The sequence below is a fragment of the Oryzias melastigma genome, linkage group LG1 (genome assembly GCF_002922805.2).
Source record: "Oryzias melastigma strain HK-1 linkage group LG1, ASM292280v2, whole genome shotgun sequence".
In the NCBI taxonomy this organism is placed as follows: Eukaryota; Metazoa; Chordata; class Actinopteri; order Beloniformes; family Adrianichthyidae; genus Oryzias; species Oryzias melastigma.
The window spans coordinates 23,507,723-23,527,119 of record NC_050512.1 but is presented as its reverse complement, the minus strand read 5'-3'; the positions used below and the strand labels follow the sequence as shown (position 1 = coordinate 23,527,119).

At 40.9% G+C, this 19,397-nt stretch overlaps 1 protein-coding gene across 6 annotated transcripts in view; it reads left to right on the top strand.

The window, feature by feature from the left end:
* tnrc6c2 (trinucleotide repeat containing adaptor 6C2) overlaps positions 1-13,147 on the top strand; it is a 48,332-nt gene extending 35,185 nt beyond the window's left edge. For 5 of the 6 annotated variants that reach the window (XM_024289736.2, XM_036213405.1, XM_024289734.2 and 2 more), the window contains 8 exons: positions 20-184; positions 719-910; positions 1,303-1,452; positions 1,605-1,721; positions 2,161-2,376; positions 4,937-5,010; positions 5,185-5,324; positions 6,265-13,147. In XM_024289736.2, the coding sequence (XP_024145504.1) occupies positions 20-184; positions 719-910; positions 1,303-1,452; positions 1,605-1,721; positions 2,161-2,376; positions 4,937-5,010; positions 5,185-5,324; positions 6,265-6,613 (1,403 nt within the window). In that variant the 3' untranslated portion in view covers positions 6,614-13,147. The remainder of the gene's footprint in view (positions 1-19; positions 185-718; positions 911-1,302; positions 1,453-1,604; positions 1,722-2,160; positions 2,377-4,936; positions 5,011-5,184; positions 5,325-6,264) is intronic. The other variant, XM_024289735.2, reaches the window with a different exon arrangement.
* The last annotated feature ends 6,250 nt before the right edge of the window (positions 13,148-19,397 follow it).

Genomic DNA, 19,397 nt, shown 5'->3' with positions numbered 1-19,397 from the left:
ACTCATGTTTTCTGTGCAGCTGGACTGAATCCAAACATGAATGTAAATGTCATGGAGGTGGGGGGCCTGTCCATGAAGGAGCCCCCTCAGCCCCAGTCCCGCCTGTCCCAGTGGACGCACTCAAACTCCATGGACAGCCTCTCTGGCAACTCCTCAAACTTGGAGAACAACCTCAGTAAGCATGGTATGTTCTAAAAAACACACTCTAAGGAGATTGAAAAGCATGCATGCATTTCTGTCATAATATGGTCATTATTATAGTTTAAATAAAGAGAAACTCTGCACTGGACCTCAGCTTATTAGATATCATTTTTCTTTAGAATCATACTGGAATCCAGTTATAATAATAGTAAAAAATAAATTAAATTATTGATTATTAGGATATTCTTTTGGTGTCTTTCCTAATGTAAATTTAGGTAAATTAGCATCATGAAATAATGTATTTTATTTCAGTACTGTCTATAAAAAAATAAAAATAGAATGAAATTTTATTGATCCTATTAAGGAGAAATGACCTCATTTTATTTCAATATTATGAGAGTTTCATTTGAAATTCATTACTTTTGCTACTAAACACAAACACACATTATTTTTGCTGCATGTGTTTGATTGCCTTGTTTTGTCTTTTATAACATCAGCATTTTTTTGTTAGATCTCTTTGCAACTAAGCTTTCATTTTCCTTTGGGAGTAATTACAGTTCATTATCCATTCATCCAGGTGCCATATCTGCTGCCTCTAGTCTGGTCTCTCCTGGGAAGCCTCCCCAGCTGGAGGACTCGTACAGTCCTTACAATTTAATCTCCAACTCAGAGTCCCCCACCAACCCCCTGGTGCCTCCAGACAGTTGGGGTCAAGGCAAGAGCCCCAATGAGAAAATCTCTAATGGGACCAACATTAACTGGCCTCCAGGTGAGGATGAAATTGATGAGGATGATATCAAATAGTTTTTATTTGTGTTGTAGATCTTCTTAATTATCCCAGAAGAAGTTGGAATTATTTGCAGGTTTTATGTATTGATACAGCTGAACTTTTCAAAGCCCTGTGAGAGTTATTGTTCCAGACGAAGATTGTAGCAACAGGAGATGTGCCAACTGTGTTGTACAAGCTAGCTACGGAAGACAAAGCTTTCCTAACATCATTCTGATGATGATAATGGTGCTATGATGCCATCCAGCTTTACAATCTCTGTCAGATTTTTTCTTAAGGTTTGATGTTTGCAAGCGTTGCAAAAGTTAAGTTCTATTAAGAAATGCAGTTTTTCATGAAGTTTCTTTGACATCACTACTGTTTTATTGTTGTAGAGTTTTGCCCAGGCGTGCCATGGAAGGGCCTGCAGAACATCGACCCTGAAACTGACCCCAACATGACCCCCGGCAGTGTCCCCAGCGGTCCCACCATCAACACCAACATCCATGACGTCAATCGATACCTGCTGCGAGACAGAAATGGAGGTAAAGGACGACGTTACATGTGTGGCACTTGAGTTTGAATACATCACTTCCACAAGTCCTTGTAACTACGTGACTGTCATTGCGCTTTCTTTATTTTTTTTGTGTTTCTGCTGTCTTTTTATACCCACAACATTCTGATCTTCACTATATAGCCACATCTCCAGCTTCTGCACTTCAGAATGACTCCCTACCTCCAACTACCAGTGATCGGCCAGTCAGTGGCTTTTCTAGCTCATTCAGTCTGTCATCCTGTGATGGAGACAGCTCAGGTACACATATGGAGTGCTCCCTTCCTTGAGTGATCCCCTGACCTGTGTGTGACCTTATCTTACCCGTAAACCTTCTCCTTCAGTGCCCTTTAGGCACTACAAGACACCACTGTCTGTCCCTCTATTTAATCTATAAAAAAGCAAGGCTCTTTCAAAATGTCATTGCAGCAGTATCTCACACAATTTAGTGAGTTTTCACATTTTCTTCCATTTTTTCTAAATATTTTTGTTAATCTTTTATCCTTTTTTTGGCAAAAATCTTTCAATAGAAGGTTGGAATAAATTCCCCAAGACAAATGATCATTCATGTACCATACATAGAGCACCAAACATGTCAGCTTTTTTATACATCCATTTTTTTAAATGTAAATGAGACGAATCTAAACTATTTTTTTAAAAGACACATTTTTTTATTTTTCTTTATTCTTCTCGTTTGAAGGTAAACTGTCTGAAATGAAGTCAACCTGGTCCCCGGGGCCCATATCTCAGAGCCAAGGCTCCTTATCACATGAGCTGTGGAAAGTACCTCAGGGCCCCCGCAGCACCACTGCTCCGTCCCGGCCCCCACCAGGGCTCACCAACACCAAGCCTTCTACCTCTTGGAGTGGCAACTCTCTGGGCCTGGCTCAAGGCTGGAGTGGGTCGTATTCCTCAGGTAAGCACACATTTACACACAGAATGCATACTCACTTCTGGCTTCAATAGGAAGTAAAGTCAGTTGCCATTTATTTCGCAATATGGACACCACCATATCTGTTGAGCCTGATGACGTTGGAAAGTAGTGATTGGTTCGAGTCAGTCTCAGTCACATTTTTTATGGTAGAACTTTCCGCCAATCAGGCGTGAGCTTGTTGGAAGTCCACATCCCTACCACTTGAACGCTGGATCTGTCGATCAGATGTTTAGAACGTGTGACATGATACTACACACTACACAAAAATAGGATTAGCATGAACATGTTAAAAAGGTAGTAGAGCAAGAATTGTTATTGTGACAAATATAGATTATTTATCTATAGAAGTCTTTAGGATTTTGGCTTCTTGGAACCAGGAAGTACTTTCTGTTTTGAACACAAAGGGGGTCACTGTCCACTTCTCGTATACAGACAATGGGCAAGACTCCAAACAAAGTGGTGAAAAAAATAATCTGTAAGATGCTTTAAATAAACGCTAAATGTGATGTAATGTCATAAAGGAACATTTGGATTAGAAGTGGATACATCCAGTGTCACATTCTCTGCTAAAGGGATTTTCAAAAGCACTCATTCTTACCCGGTTAAGAAAATCCTTGGTATTTGTACTTTGGTAGTATCACTGAAAAGAAAGCAGTTCTTGTCTTTAGAATCTTTTACTGAAAACGCTTAGCTGCACAAGATGAAATAGGATGTTTTTTTTTTTCTCTCTTTTTTTTGATGACACCTAGGACAACCTCTAGGTGTGGCAGTCTTCACATGTGCTGTCACCCACAAGTTATAGTGGAAAAACGCCCTGTGAAACTGACTACTTGAGGTCTGCCAGCTCTGTAAAACTTCACTTGCAGCAGTTTACATTAGTGCTGTGTGGTGAGGTTTGCGGCTGGTGAGGCGCTCAGTCTTCAGTCAGATCTACAAATCTATGAACCCAGTACACAACTGATTGTGTTTCATATCTCATATCAGCATACACATAGCAGGTACATATCAGGTCAAGAAAGAATGTAAAATGTATAACAAGCAGATCAGCCTAAAAAAAAAAAACAGCCGAGGTGGATGTCTAGTTTTTGAGGCATAATTTGAAACTGTTAAACTTAAAACTCTTTTGCTCTGGCATTGGTCATTCATTTTTTATTAATCACATTTTGATTGATTGTCCAAAATGTATACATTTTTTAGAGACCATTTTTGTAGTCAGTTAGAGCAAAACATAAACTCAAAAGGTAAGCTTTGAACGAACAAACACAAGTTTCTACAGTAAGAGAGCTACTGCCTGCCTCAACTTATATTTATTTAGTGTGGCTTTAAGTCAGAAAAAGAAGGCTAAATAAGTGATAGACATACATTATTTATGATATGGAAAGTGAGGACATGTAATAAAATGTCTATAACATATAAAACAGTTTAAAAAATCATTACATTTGCAGTCTGTAGTGAAACTACCTTCACCGTCGTTAAACAGAACCTTTTTAAAATATTTGAATCACACATAAATTGCATTCATAGCACAGTAAGTGGACATATTTTTATGTTAAAAATTAGTTTACATGTCATGATGGCAGGTGAGGATGGTGGTAGGTGAGGCGCTGCCTCTTCTGAACACACGTTCACATGTGCCCTGGATTCAAAGCCTGCGGCCTGTGGCACTACTTTGACTTACAGCAGAAGAACAAAGATGTTCAGCTACATGTTATGAGAAGATTACATCTGTTGTTCTCTGTTTTTGAACTCGCTCCCCCTCATAGGGCCTCACCACAAAGACAGAACTCCAACCAGTCAGCCAAATCAAGATCATCATGTTGTTTCCCGGCGAGAAACATTTTTCTGTTTTTATCTGTCACCTTAGACGGTTTGGGTGTAGTTGAGTTTTCAGCTTTGAGTGAAAACATTTTGGCACATTTAACTTGCAATTAACTAAATTAAGCTAAAGAGCTGATATTGTAGTCTGTAAATTTTCTCCATGCCACTCCAACATAATTTTTTTTTAATGCCCTATTGTGGAATTTTTCTGATGGTAAAGGCCATATATTAAGTAAACTAAACTCAAAATTGCATTTCTAGGTGTTTCTTTATTCAAATTGTTGTGAATCAGTAGCAAACAAAAACAATCCTGTTTGAAAAACATTGCAGTTGTGACATAGTAACTACAATCGGCAGGCCACTAGCTCCTTGCTCTGCTCCATTTTGATGTATCCACTTGTGGAAAATAGATCCATGTACATCTTTGTTTTGATCTGGTATCCGGCTCAAAACTGTACAGCTGGATGGCTCCATTACTGCTCACCACTTTTGATGTTCCAGTAGTGCTAGTTGGGGGTGTGAAGCAAATTTGTAATAAACTATTGCTGCTCTGGAGAAACTATGTCCAAGAAAACAACACATTTTTGAATTTTTGCTAAAAACTGCATAATCTTAATTAAAATACCACTGGGAAAGAAATTGATCAAAATTGATCAGAGTGAAACTCTTAATCTTCTAGGGTTTTGTTCTTTCTTTTTTAACCTTTTGGGGGTTCTGTTCACAGAGGGAACTGCATGGAGCACTGACACGTCAAACAGGACTAGCAGCTGGCTGGTCCTGAGGAATCTCACTCCACAAGTACGTTCTGACCTCACAGTGTATTTGATTTTGGGGTTTTGGGTCTGAACCCTGAAGGCAACCTTCACTTATAGTGTTGTGGTTTTTAGTGTTTTCATATTTATGCGTGAAGCCACAAGCGGATAAAAAAAAAACTTGAATCATGTTTGTAAATACCTGTCTTTTCCCCCTCAGATTGATGGCTCAACACTTCGGACTCTGTGCATGCAGCATGGCCCCCTGATCACATTCCACCTCAACCTGACCCAGGGCAATGCTGTGGTGCGCTACAGTTCCAAGGATGAGGCTGCAAAGGCTCAGAAGTCCCTGCACATGTAAGCGTCTGAAATTACACAAACCCAGAGTGTTGCTATGGTTACATGCTATGGCCTTTTACCTCTAAACAAAGTAAAACAAGGAAGATGGGGGAATTCTTGTGATTTTGGTGTTTTCCTGTTTTATAAGTACTTTCAGCTCTTAGATTACTCTGTTCAGTCACATGAAAGCAGATGTGGGGAATCATGCTGCAGTCAGCTGCTCTATGATACTCATTCAGTTTTCATTAAGAGTCAGCTGACTGTGGGAGGGGTCTAATGATGAGATTGATGTTTGTCTTTATTTTTAGAGTTTGAATTTTTATTGTTTTACATATCAAACAAATTATTTGATCTGTTTGTAGAAAGAGAATAGTTACTTTAAAAAAATACTTCCATAAAAGGGTTTGGAAAATTTATGCTTGTCAGTATAGAAAGATTTAGTATTCAATGTTATGTTTAGGTCAACCAAACGTTAGCATTAGCCGTCCTATGGGGAAATCCCATCATAGCTTAGCATCAAGCTAGCAGACTTTAGCTTTGTGCATTAGATTGATCTAAACTTTTATGGATTGATTATTGATCTACTTAGATATTGACTATGGTCTCCCATGTCACTGCGCAGCGACCTTAATGCAAGTTTTTCAGCAAATTAGGCAGGTGGCCGCTGAGATTTTAAGGAGATTTTAATGTGTAAATGTCTCCGGACAGTGGTCGGGGTATATAAAATGCGGGCCATTCTACGTGACTGATGAACTGCCGCTGCCTACTGTACATTCGTGACTAAAAATAAATCGGGAGGTGAAATCTTAAGATTCTTCCGATGCCTCCCTTTATTGTGCGTTGGCAGTTGTATTTGTGACTGTGGCATTAACATCATTTTTTTTCCATCTTTTTCTTTTTAATTTTTGCAAAACTCTCTGTTTCTTTAAATAAATCAGTTGTGCATTTTTCTTTTTAGGTGTGTGCTTGGAAATACCACAATCCTGGCGGAGTTTGCTGGGGAGGAGGAGGTTAACCGCTTCTTTGCACAAGGCCAGTCGCTGGGGGCAAACACCACAAGCTGGCACGCCAACCCGGGACCCAATCAGAATCGGATGGGCGGAGCATCCCAGTCCCACTCAATCGGCCAGTGGAGCAGCGGGGCAGGCGGTGGGAAAGCCAACGGCGGAGATCTGCTGTGGGGAGGCGTGCCCCAATACTCCAGCCTGTGGGGGCCGCCCAACGGAGAGGACGCACGCGTGATTGGGAGCCCCACCCCGATTAACACCCTGCTGCCTGGAGATCTGCTGAGTGGAGAGTCCATGTAGGATGATGCCATGGTTACACTAACTCCCCCCTCTGTGGTATGGGGTGGGGGGGCTTATCAAACTAAAAAAAAAAAAAAAAAAAACGGTTTAGAAATAAGCAAGAGCAAAACCCAAGCAAATCATGTGGCGATAATCAGTATCAGTTTGAACTGTGTGAACTGTGAATTGTGAATCAGAGGGCCAGGGCCCCCCCACACAGAACTGACGGCCCTGGACCCTCTGGTTCACTGTGCTCGTCTTTTATTGGGAGGAAAACAAACCTTTTCTTTCCTCCCAATATTTCTAAGATGCACCATATGGAAAAAAAAAACTGAAATTAGACACAAACACAAAGAAACCTTTTAAGTGTTTTAGTTTATTTCCATAAATATACATGACATTCTGTGTGAAGTGTTTTTAGAAGAAGCAATCAAAGCTGCCATCTGAGACTTTTCCTTTACCCTCAAGAAGAAGAAAAATCATCCCAAAATAACACTTAAAACAACCATTCCCAGCATTTTCATGGCCAATGATATACTTCAGAGACCTTTAATAGTTGTGTTAATGTTTGTTTCTTAGCACTAATATTAGCCTTAAGTGCTCTCTGGCCCAAGTCCTTCCCAAGCCGCCTTTTTTAGTTCCTTTTTGTAACTGAAGAAATAGCTGAAATCTTGCACAGTTCACCTCTGAGCCAACAAGTGGTACAGAAGACGACTGCTGACCAAGCGCATCACTGGGCAGTAAGAAGGCCTGGCCACCTCTGGCACTACCAATCACCTGCTCAGTTACTTTGATCCGTCTCAAAGGGGCTGACGCAGTTGTCGGATATTCTTTTGTTTGGACAGAATCCCAGCAAAACCTTTCTGTTCCGTGTTTCATAAGCTGAGAGAGGATTTCTAGCGTGTGTTGCTGCGTGTGTTTGGGCATGAACTTCTGGACTCTTGAACAAGTCGACGCCTGCAAAACCCAGATTCCGTCTGGCCAACCTTCAGCCTGGACCCCGGTCGCTTACTGGTGCTTTGTCAAATTTTCTATCGTCTGATTTGTAATGAAGCCCTGTGGCCTACGCGGTCGGTCGGAGGACTAAAATGACTCGGATTCACTTTCACGTGACCATTACATTGTGCAATATATACCATCAACCTTTCTTCCGTCCATACTCCTCCGGAGCTGGTTTTGTTTTGTCTTTTAATTGTTTTTTTTTGTTTGCAATTGTTGCTGATTCAAGCAAAAGACTGGAACTTCTAACACCCCCTTTTCAAAACTTGGATTTCCTCCGATTCCCCTGAAACTGTTGGGGAAACTGCAAAGAGGAAGAAGCCGCCGTAGAAGTGTGCATGCAGCAAATTACACTGACAATGGGCACACGACCACGCACGCTTCCTCTCTGCACGCTACAGCCACACCCAACAGAGACTGAAACTTCAGCGGGTTTTTGGGGGGGTTCTGGGTTCTGGCACAATACCAAATAAGAGGGGTTTCTCCTAATGCAGTAGACCTACGAGTGTTCCTTGCGTTTGGTACCGTACAAACAGAAGAGACTTTTATAGATTCAAAGGGTTTGATCATAGCACTTATGAAGAGCAAATCACTTCAACTGCAATCCAATAAGTCCAAAAAAAAAAAAAAAAAAAAAGGAGCAGCAAAGACATTGCAAACCAGAAGAAAAACTGCTCTTTGAAGTACTGTATCTATTCCATGGAAATGTGTATGTCGTCGTTCCTCTGGTAGCAGGATGAAGGGAAACACAACTGTATTGTCGGACTTAATGGGCAAAAAAAAAAAAAAAATTGCAGAGCTGTTAATTTTTTTTCTCTGCCCAGTTTTTGAACTTTATCAAAGTGAAAATCACTGTTACTCCAAATCGTTCGCCTTGTTCTGCTTGGAGGCACAAGACTTGCAATGTCAGCTTTCTCCGATACTCCTGGACAGTAAGCCAGCCAGCCAGCCAGCGGCCAACCAGTGGGTGGATGAGTCGGAGTGGAGTGGAGCAGAGTGGAGTGGTGGGGGAGTGTCCACCGAGTGCCTCTTTGCTGTGGTCCTCTGTGGTGTCAGGCAGCAGCCCCACAGTGCAGAACTTCCTCCTGGGCTCCACTTCCTCCATCTGACCAGAGAAGAAGCAGTTCCCCCACAACTGGCCAATCGTGGCATCTCCCACAGGGGGGGGCAACCCCCCCATCTCTCAGTACTTTGACACAGAGATCACTTTAGCTGGAAGATGTATTAGTCATGTTTCTGGAATTTATTTTTTATTTTTTTTGTATTGTGATCATTTGAGCTTTTTCTTTTTGATATATTTCCATGTTGATTGACATGCAGTGGTCTGCAAATTACTGGCTGCTGAACAAGCCCTTCACTGTTCATATGCAGAAACACTTTGGTCAGAGGTGCCTCTGTATGTTCATCCTGTGTATTGAATGCAAAATGAGGATCAGTACTGCAGACCGTTAATGATTGTGAATTGTGTTGAACTGCTCATGCTTTTGTGTTTGACAGTATTCTGTAGTACTTCCAGGTTAGTACCTTGAGTTGTGTTTCAAAAAAAGAAAAAAAAGGATTCTCAGTCAGGGACGTGTGTGTTTGCCGCTCCAAGCTGCTTCGCCTGTTCTCCATCTGCCCCTCGCCCTCCTCTGGTCCTCTGCCTAGCTGCTAGCCACAGCCTCCCCCTCGCCCAGACCCAGTAGCCCTCCCCTGACCAGGTACCAACAGCCCCTTGAATCTGTTTCTATGCAAAAAAAAAAAGACTTAAGAGGCTGGGGGGCCTTGATAGCACCTGAAACTTCAAAACGGCCACCGCCTCGGTAAAGTCAGACCAAGCCACTGGAACTTTGTCACGTTGAAGTCAGAACACTTGATCCAAGGTCAGCCTTTTTCCTCTCTGCGCTGAAGACACTTCTGTCCAGCTTGATCTCAGGGTTGGGGAGTTGATGATAGCATGTGTGAGATGCAGCTCTCCGTTTTTATCGGCCCTCTCTGCTGTGGGAGCCAAAAAAAAAAAACATGGGTGGGGGCCATTTAAAGCAACAATACAGAGCCTTCTAATGTGACCCACTCTGCAGGGGAGAAGGCCTGCATGAAGCCCTTCTGCTCTCGCTGTGTGGAGAACATCTGTGCATGTGAAAGGTGCCAATGTATTGTGCCAATATGAATCTGTGTCATAGATTATAGAGTTTCTGTTGAACCTGCAGAACCTTTTAAGAGGGGAGGGGGGGGCAGACGGGAACAAACAAAATGGCGGCAGCATCACACACGTCGATGGCTGAGAGCGTTCTTTTTTTTCTTTTTTTGGTGTGTGTGTGCTTTTTGTGGGGGAATACCCCGTGTTAAGGAGAAAATCTATACTCAGTTTTGGGGGGGTCACAGTTTGCTACAGTGCACAGTTGATGATGGGTAATCCCGGGTACATATTTTTTTAAAACCAAAAAGAAATTGCATTTTAACATCATTTTTATGAAGTTTGACATAAAAATCATTTTAAAAAAATGCTTAAAAAATCTAAATGGAAAACAAAAAAATCTATGATATGTTGAGCTCTGCACTTCTAGCTGAAACGTCTCCGGCCATCAGCCTATACTACCGCCAACGAAAAAAGGTGGAGCAGTGACCGGGGCTGTGTTTTATTTGATTTTTTTTTGTTTTTGTGGATGCTGTATTTATCTTGTTTTGTGTCCCGCTCAAAGCGGGCCCACTGAATTGTACATTTCCACAACCCCAGACGGCTTCGGCCCTCTGCGGCAGCCTCACTCTCTCATCCTGCAGCAGCAGGACTGGAGAGGCACTTTTAGGAGGTACAATGTCTTAAAAAGTAACGGAGAAAAGAAAAAAAAAATAAAGAAATAAATGAGAAAAGGCTACCTTTCAGGACTTGGAGTCCTGCAGCACACAAGCAAAAATCACTATGGCCTGTTTCTGCAACTGCCTTTGATCCAAGCTCAGACAGACCCGATAGTCGAGGACCTCCCAGCATCCTGTACAAACTGGAGAACCCCGACAGTTGGGGAGGGGGGGAGGGGGTTTCCCATGCTGCACCAGCATCGAGAGGTTCTCCTCTCTACAGCTCTGCTCTATATACCAGTATATATGTGTACACGCCATATATACACAAGTACAGTGTGTTGTATCACCTCTTCAGACTTCTTGAATCGTAAACCTCTGAAACTTTTCTCTCTTTTTTTTGGTGTGTGTGTTGGAAAGGTCCTGAATTATTACAGCTGAAAAAGAGCAATATGTATTTTTTTTCTCTGCAAATAAGTGGCACAGAGAAAGGAAAAAAAAAAAAAAAGAATTTGGGTTGGGTGCAAACTTGATACTTGATTGAGTGAAAGCTACGACTTTCTTACGTTGGAGTTCTTATGCACGTGTTGAGGACGTACGGCGCTTGAAGCCCAACCGCAAGCTTTGATGCAAATTTTACCCAGTCGAAACAAATCACAGACATATCAAAACAGCACGTGTGTCATATATACATACATATATATGTGTGTGTGTAATATATATATATATATGTGTATATATAAATACTTGAATCATTGAGCGCCAATTACAAAATGTGAAGTCAGTACTTGTGTTCTGTGCATCTGACAGGTACACTTCTGGGCTTTCAGAGGATATCAGACATGTACTGGGTTATCTTTCTTAGATGAGCGCTTGGAAGTTCGATGTTTGTATGAATGTGTGCTTGGAAAACTGCTGTTTTGTTCCACTCGGTGCGTTTCATTTGTAAATTTTTTTTTTTTGGTCAAAATCTCTTCAGATAGACGTTCTCTTCTAACGTTGCACTGAGTGTCTTCTGCCCCCGACTCGGCTAATCCTAGGCAAGCGAGACGAGAGGGGCGACGGTGACAATTCATGTGTACATGTTTACTCAAGGACTCCCCCGCCCCCCCTTCCCGTCATTCTGTCTGTAAAAAGTTTATCTACCTTATAGTGGCTTTTATTGTGAAATAATCCAAGGATTATTGATGAGTATTGCACCATTTTGTTTTAATTATAGGAAAACTGTAGCAAAAAAAAATGAAGAAAAAGATAAAAAGCTTTAAAAAAAAATAGAAAAATTGATAAAAATTGTAAAAACAAAGAGCTGTGGTTTTAGATCTTTAGCTGTAGAAGGACTAGTAATCCTGATGTTGGAGGATTGGAAAGGGAGTTTTGTTACAAGACTCACTTCAGAGGTGCCTACCTTTTCCGTCTGTTTTGCAAAAGCCACCTGTCGTTTACAAGCATTTCATTCATCCGACGAAATAGGACTCTATAACAGGAATGGTTTTTTTGGGGGAAAAAAACGAGACTAAATTCATCCTGCATCAACTATGGACATGAAACTCTAGCAAAATGAAGAGTTATTCTACTTTCAGAACTCTGGGATTGATCAGTGTTGTCAAATGTTTCATTTCTCTTTCAGTGACTGTATGAAGTTTTTGATTCCTTCTTTTTTTATGTGATGCTGAGAAAGGCTCACTATCTTGCACACTCATTAAAGATGTGGATTTTTTTGTCTCAGGAAAGGCCAGGGTTTCCAGAAACCAACTGCATCGTTTCTTAGTTCAGTGTTTGTGTGAACAGAATGCAACTGAACCAATTCCGGCGAGCACTGAAGGAAGTTTAGCTTATCAGAACAGAGAAAAGAACTTTGTTTTGTTTTTGCTCTTAAAGCAGCAGAAAGTTGGAAGTTGCATATATTTACCAAATAAGACTGAAAAATCAAATTTGTCAAAGTGGAGCGCTTTACATGTGAAGTTTAGGTAGACGTTGCTTTACACTGAAACCATGATCAATAGTTAGAAAATACTGTCCGAAGAGGCTTTTTTACGTTTTTTGTCCTCTTTGAGGTTCCATCCAGGAGCATTGTGCAAGATTCCTTTTTTCCTGAATCATCTCACGTGTCTGTTGTTAAACATATCTGCTCCTGGGGCAGGTATGAAGCGGTGGAGAGATTTCTTTATATATAACAGGTGGTATTCAGAGGCAAGTTGAAAGGGAGGATGGAAGATTTTTTTTTTTTTTTAAGGATTCTGATCTATGCACAAGTGAAGAGGGGCGACTCCGAGCTGTCGCAGGTGACCTCCACCTGCTTGACAGCTCGCACTCTGGGGTTCAGGGTTGTTGATGTTGGGTTTTTTTGTGTGTGTGTCTTTCAAATCCCTTTCAACCCCTGAACTTCATCTAATGTTTTAGCAAAACTTGACATTGTGTCGTTATGCTGTGTAATCCTTAACCAATGAGCGCTTATCCTGCTAAAGCACTGTGGGTTGTTCTTAAAGACAAAAAACAAAAAAAAAATCCCTGACTCGAAGGCTATCTCTTTTGTTTTTATTTTTTAAAGGGGACGGAGAGGGCGGGTAAGGGAGTTTGGGCTTCGCCTTTCTCTTCACTTTGGGACAAAAGCATTAAGGAAAAATGTCTGTAACTGAAATGCAAAGTTGTGGCTTTTAATGTTGTTCTTTTTTCTCCTCATAGAATGTGATTGTTACAAACATGCATCAGAAAAAAATGTTTCCATGGATGATGGAGCTTCTTTCAGACTATATTAATAAATACAATTTTTCTTGGCTGTTACTGTTGGTCCTGTCTGCACTTTATTTCACTTCTAATATATTTCATTGAGAGTCATGTTTGCTACTTCCATTTTTCTGATTTTCTTGAACATAAAAACATAATTTTTTGCATTTTTTTAATTGATCTTTTCAAAAAGTAGTTGGGAATTATGTTATTTCTAGTGTTTGTTTAAGTCAATATAAGTTTTTATTTTGGTCATTTTAGTTAGCAACAAATAGCAACCAAAACAACAACAGAAAAAATGTAAACTAGTGGCCAAATCTGACCCCATTGTATCTGCAGGGTGAAGTTTGACCAATCACCATCAGTGTTTGAGGTTCAAAACTGATTGACCAATTTTTTGTTCATATCTGACTTTTTTTATTTTTTTATCATAGAAATACCATTTGTAGTTTTTATTTTCTGATAGAAACCAAAATGATAGTGATGATGGGGAAGTTGCATAAATGTCACATTTGTTGTAACACACCACACACGAATTTAGTGAATGGAATGGTGGTATAGTGGTTAGTGTTCTTGCCTGTTAGTGAGAAGTTAGTGGTTGAAATCCAGACTGTTGAGTATACATGTTGTCTTTTTTTTTCCAGGTACTTGAACTTCATCCCATAATTCCAAAAACATGCTTTATAGGTTGCTTTATTGGTTGCTCAAAAGCAGGGGTGTTAAACTCCAGACCAATAAGGAACTTCAGTGGCAGCTTGATTGGAAAACATGTAGAACACGGCCCTGAAAGCCTGGATTTAGACGTTCCTGCTCTAAAGTGTCCCTAAGTGTGTGAGGGAGTAACTTTGGGTCCTCCCTATGTTCTCCCCGAAACGGTCGCAAATGTAGGCTTTCTACACACTCTTTATCCCCCAGTCCAATAGTGATAATTCTAAATTGTAAATGAGTGTGTTGAAAATTATAAACTTGCGATAATGCATCAAAAATAATAGATTAACCAAAGAAAATGCTATAAAATCATCTTAAAATGCTTCTAATTGCTAAAATAAACTAAATAAAAAAAAAATGTTAGCACTCAACACTCATGCTGGTCTATTCCATTTTTCTATGGACCCACAACCGACAGGGGAGCAACAGTGGTTCTGGCCTAATGGTTCCATTTTATAATGGAGTCACTGAAAATACTGTACTGGTCCGGTCTAGAGACATAAACGTCACACATGGGGATGCATGACAGCATAAAGGACTTATCCCTAATTGAACACTTCAGTTCATATATTTAGTATGTGCACCCATTGAATGCAGTTAAAGGTGTTTGTTTGATCATTTCAACATCAATGATGACACTTAGTTCAGCTTTGAAATGTTTTAATTTTGCTTACAAATATAAATGCAATTTAATATAATTTTCAAAAATACATGATAGCTCGGTTTTGCCACAAAGATGAGGTAAAAAGTAAAGAGACGATAACAAGCATCTATTTGACTGACAAAAAACAACAGTTTCATAAACAATACTTTTAACTTCACATCATCATTGGTATAATAAAAAACTATATATTTGATCATATATTCTTCGCTGTGATAGTAGATACATTTTTTTGTACAAGAGTTAAAGCAAAGGCTTAAGGTGCATTCACACTGAACACGATTTGCGCGGCAGAGGCGGCCAGTTTCAATGTTAAGTCAATGGAACAGATGAGATGAGACGATCTGAAGCGAATCGGGCGGTGCAGCCAAAATTTAAATTTCTGAAGTTTAACAAGTCACCGTGTCGCATTTCCCAATCAGGAACTTAGCTTTGGGCACGTGACATTTTTAGTGGCTTTCACTCCTGCGGTGGAGCTAACTCACTTGATATGCCGGCAGACAGAGAGCCGCTGCGGGGTGCGGAGGCTGCCGGCTCGGGCTTCATCGAGACATTAGAGAAAACGGAAAAAGGTCTCCTAAATTAATTTTTCCCCCTCGGGTTAACACGAGACAAAGAGCCTTCAAGCTCAAACACAGAAACACAGTGGAAACGGCTGTCATACAGATGCAGCCTCCTGTACCGGGAAAAACTTTAATAATCATCATATAAACCATATAAACTCAAATATGGAGACATGATTACCGATGTTTTTGTAGAACTCCTTACAATTAATAAACCTTATTTATTTCTCAACATCATTTGTGTCTTCCACACATTCTAAGTGAGATATCCACAGACACCGTTTCTTACAGCTCCTCCCACATGCAGCCACGGCGTCAAACTCAGGAACACATTTTTTAACAGGCAACGACCAGCGAATTTGTCACGTGGCAAAAGAGGGGTGGGGGATCTGTCACGCAGATCGCGTACAGTGTGAATGCAACTACAGTAAGCTACGACAAAGCTGTACAAGGGGACAGAAGCCTGAAGGAAAAGTCTCGTCCGACACGCCTCAAAGGATGCTGGAGGTCGTGATGGTGCAGGAAAGGTTCATTTCAGAGGCTCGCTCATGGGGTTCAGAACCCTTCTGGGGCTTTCGTAGTGGTTCTCTGGGTTGGATTTCTTCCTTGAGCAGTTTTTGTACTCACCACTACCCACTTCCTCCAGGTGGCTTTGAAATGTTTTTTGAACCGGAGAATTCACCCCAACCATTTCCTCGTAGATCGGCACCTGAGGGTGTGGCTTGCTGCTGTGGTTTGCTTTGCTCTAACAGACATAAGACAAAAGGAAGAGAAATCAGTGGTGAGGAGTGAAAAGAAAAAGGTGCAACACGCCCTTGATTTCCTGTGTTAAAATCAGAGTTCATCACAATTTTAATCGAGCCCTCTCGGTAATATGAGCTGTAAGCGTTTTCCTGCTCATGTGAACCTCCAGAGCAGGGGTCTCAAAAACTCAATTCAGCCGGGGGCCGCATCAGGATTTCCACAAGAAAAGCACTGATAAAACATTCCAATGTTCTCAAATATATTTATTCTTAACACCAGAGCCATATACCTCACCGTGATTGGTTCGTTCAGCTCTGCACACAACAAGTGATGGCCCGTGGGCAGTGAGTTTGAGACCCCTGCTCTAGAAACAACAAACGAGCTGCAACAGTTGTCTGTCAAAGTTGAGAAAAACAGGCAAAAAAAAAAAAAAGTTGTGAAACCGCTGTGGTTTTGTGGTCAGCTGCAGAGGAAGCTGCAAGCACGCTCTAAGCGAGCAGGTGCTGCTGGTAACCCTTTATCAGGCGAGTTTCCATCGCAATTTGGTGGCAAAAAAAATAAAGCGAGCAACTCACTTTACAAACGGCCATGAAGACCACGAGAAGCAGTAGCAGGCCCACGGCCGCCGACATGGCGTACAGCAGGATGCTGTACTGGAGGCACTCGCATTCACCACCTGCTGAGAAACAGCAGCTTCAGAAAAAAAACATGCAAAACCCAGAGGAGAACCTGAGCACATGATTGTTATGAGGCTTAGAAAAAAAGCAGAAACCGCAAACTTCCTTCCTATTTCGGCGGCAGTTTAAATAAATTGTTATTTTTCAGGTGGGACGAATTAACAATTAATAATTCCAGTAGATTTTGAATGTCGCGCCACTTTTCTCCTTCAAAATTTACTGGAATCATATTGATTGTGTGAACAGTTGAATACTTACAAAAGATTTTGTGTTCACCGGCGACACCTCAGGTGTTAAAGGGTCAAAAACTCCCCGAAAAGCCAACTTTCACACGTTTTTACTTAAAAGAGTACATTAATTAATTAAGCAAAACAATTTTAGAAAGTTTTACTATCGGGTTCGAAATCTTCACTTCTGCTATTCTAAATTTTGCCCCTGTGAAATGTGTGGGGGCAGAAAAGAAAGAATCCGTGACTAAATCCAGAAATCAAATGTGAAACTGAATTTTACGCAAAGAGGAAGTCATATAACAAATGCTGGTAAATTTAAAAGGAAGTTTGATTCGGCAAAAAAAAAAAAAGAATTAACATTTTAATTTAGAGTGTGTGGTCTGCAGAGCCCCTCAAATGATCAACAAAATGTTCACAATTGAGACCAGAAAGTGCTCAGTTCTTGGAAATGAAGTCTGGTCTTCTTGATTGTGTAACCATCCATGACGCAAAAGGGTTAAAAAAAAAAAAGAAAGAAATGAGTCGAGTTGGGAGGCCGAAAGGGTATCTGCTGCTGTTTTGCACAAGATAAGAAAGCGAATTTTGTATGCAGGAAGTTGCCCACTAATGCAACCGACTGCATGCACTCTGTCAAATATTTGCTTTCCTACTCATGCTTACATTAAAAGTGGGGTCATCTGGACCCCAAAAGATAGGGTTAAAAGGGTTTTTAGTTGTGTTAGAAGATGCCAGAAACTTAGTGCACATTAGTTCAAAGTTTCTTTTCCCCGAGAGCCTACCTTGCACTGAAACAAAGTATGCGCGCCTGCCTAAACCGTGGCTGCTGTTGGGTTTGCCGCGCAGCAGCAGCTGGCAGCTGTACAGGGCGCTGTCCTCCACCTGGAGCTGCTGCAGGCTCACATTGAAGGCGACGCCATCAGGGCCCAGCGCAGAGACAAGCTGGACCTTCTCAGACGTGGAGACGGACTCCTTTGACTGGTACACCACCTCTTCGAGATCCCCACCCTTTTGCCTCTTTAGGGTCACCCCTTCCACGGGTATTCCCTCTGGGTTCGGGGTGAAGCAGGGAAGCACGGCTGACCCTCCGACATGCGTCTGCACCACCTCCACGCCCAAAAGGCTTGGCTGATCTTAAGAGTGAAACCATCGACGGGCTTTAGATAGACATTACATTTGATTTTCTTTCCTCATAACTTTCCTTTTAACTAATGAGGGCCAGTTTAATTTCAAATCGGAGTTCCTCCCATCATACCCTGCATATGGAATTTTGGAGTTCTGATTATCAAAAACAATTTAAAAAAAAAGTAGACATGAAGGAGTTGTAAAGGCTAAAGAAAACCAATCCAGCTCCTATGAGTTGGCTGCTGTAATATCAAGCACTATTATCAATAAAACTTTAGGCTTTATGCAAATTTAAACTTTAAAGTCCCACTCTGATCATCTTTTTTAGCTAAAATCCAAAGACAGGGGTCCACAACCTCTGGCTCTAGAGCCACAAAAGTCTCTTCGTCCCCTCCATCCATTGTGGCTTTTTTTATTAAAGAAAAAAATAAAAGTAACTGTGAAACAAGGCTGAAATAAAAAAGTAAATTACAAAAAAAAAAAAAAAAGGAAATGTAAAGTCAAAAGTGAGAAAGTAGTAAAAGGAAAAGAAGTAAACTAACTCAAACTTTAAGTCCTTTACAAACAGTTGAAGGACAGTACGCATCACAAGTCGAACATTTTCTTGTCTTGTACTATAGAAAATCAATGGACGCCAATCAGCACTGAATTACTTCAGATTTCCTTTTGGTTTGTTAGATTTACATTTGATGCACCAACAACAGTAAAATTATCTATTTGTGATCAATGACTGCTACCATTACACTTACGACAACTACGTTTGCTGCACTGAGATGATCAAATGTGGCAGGGTGTCTTTTATTTTGAAAGGAACTCACCTGAACTGTCAAAAGTTTTTTTTTTTAAATTGCTATTTTCTTTTAATGTTTATGTTTTATTCATGCAAAATGAACATCAGGTCATTTGTTTGTTATATTATTGACAGTAGCATAAATACAAATCCGTGTCTTATTTTTTTAAGGGGTGAAGGAAGACTTTGTGGTTCCTACTGGGGTTATAGTCAGTGAGAAATCAACCTGAATGGCTTTTTCAGAGCTGGAGGTTGCAGACCTCTTTACTAGAACATAGTTTCTGTAGAGTGGCATGAATTCATTAGAAATTTGCCATATGAGGACTTGGGTGTAGAAAATATGGACCTAAGATGGTGCCAGAGCATCATTTACCCTCTTCCCCTAGAAAAACACCGAAACCCGGTTAGGGTTAGAGTTAGGAATCGCAAATTCAGCTTCCGGCTAATGATGAGTTGTGTTTGGGCGCCATCTTGCCTGCAACCAGGTAATTTGCCTCCAAATTGTGGTTGTTGGTGTAGAGCAAGCCCGTTCCCACTACCCATCACCCATCAGTATACACCCTCTCCTCTAGCTTACAGCCCCTCAAACTCCCAACCTAACATTAGCGGTGCAACAAAAATGGAGCTATCCAGCCGTTGATCCAGACACCAGCTTGGACAACAAAGATGGATCTTGTTGTCTTCGAGTGGATATATCTTAGTAGAGTGTAGCAGAGAGCTACTTATTTTCTATATCACAATTATATGCTTTTGCCTGTTCCTGATTTACCAAAATTTGAATATTCAGAAGTGCATTTTAAGCTCAATTCCTT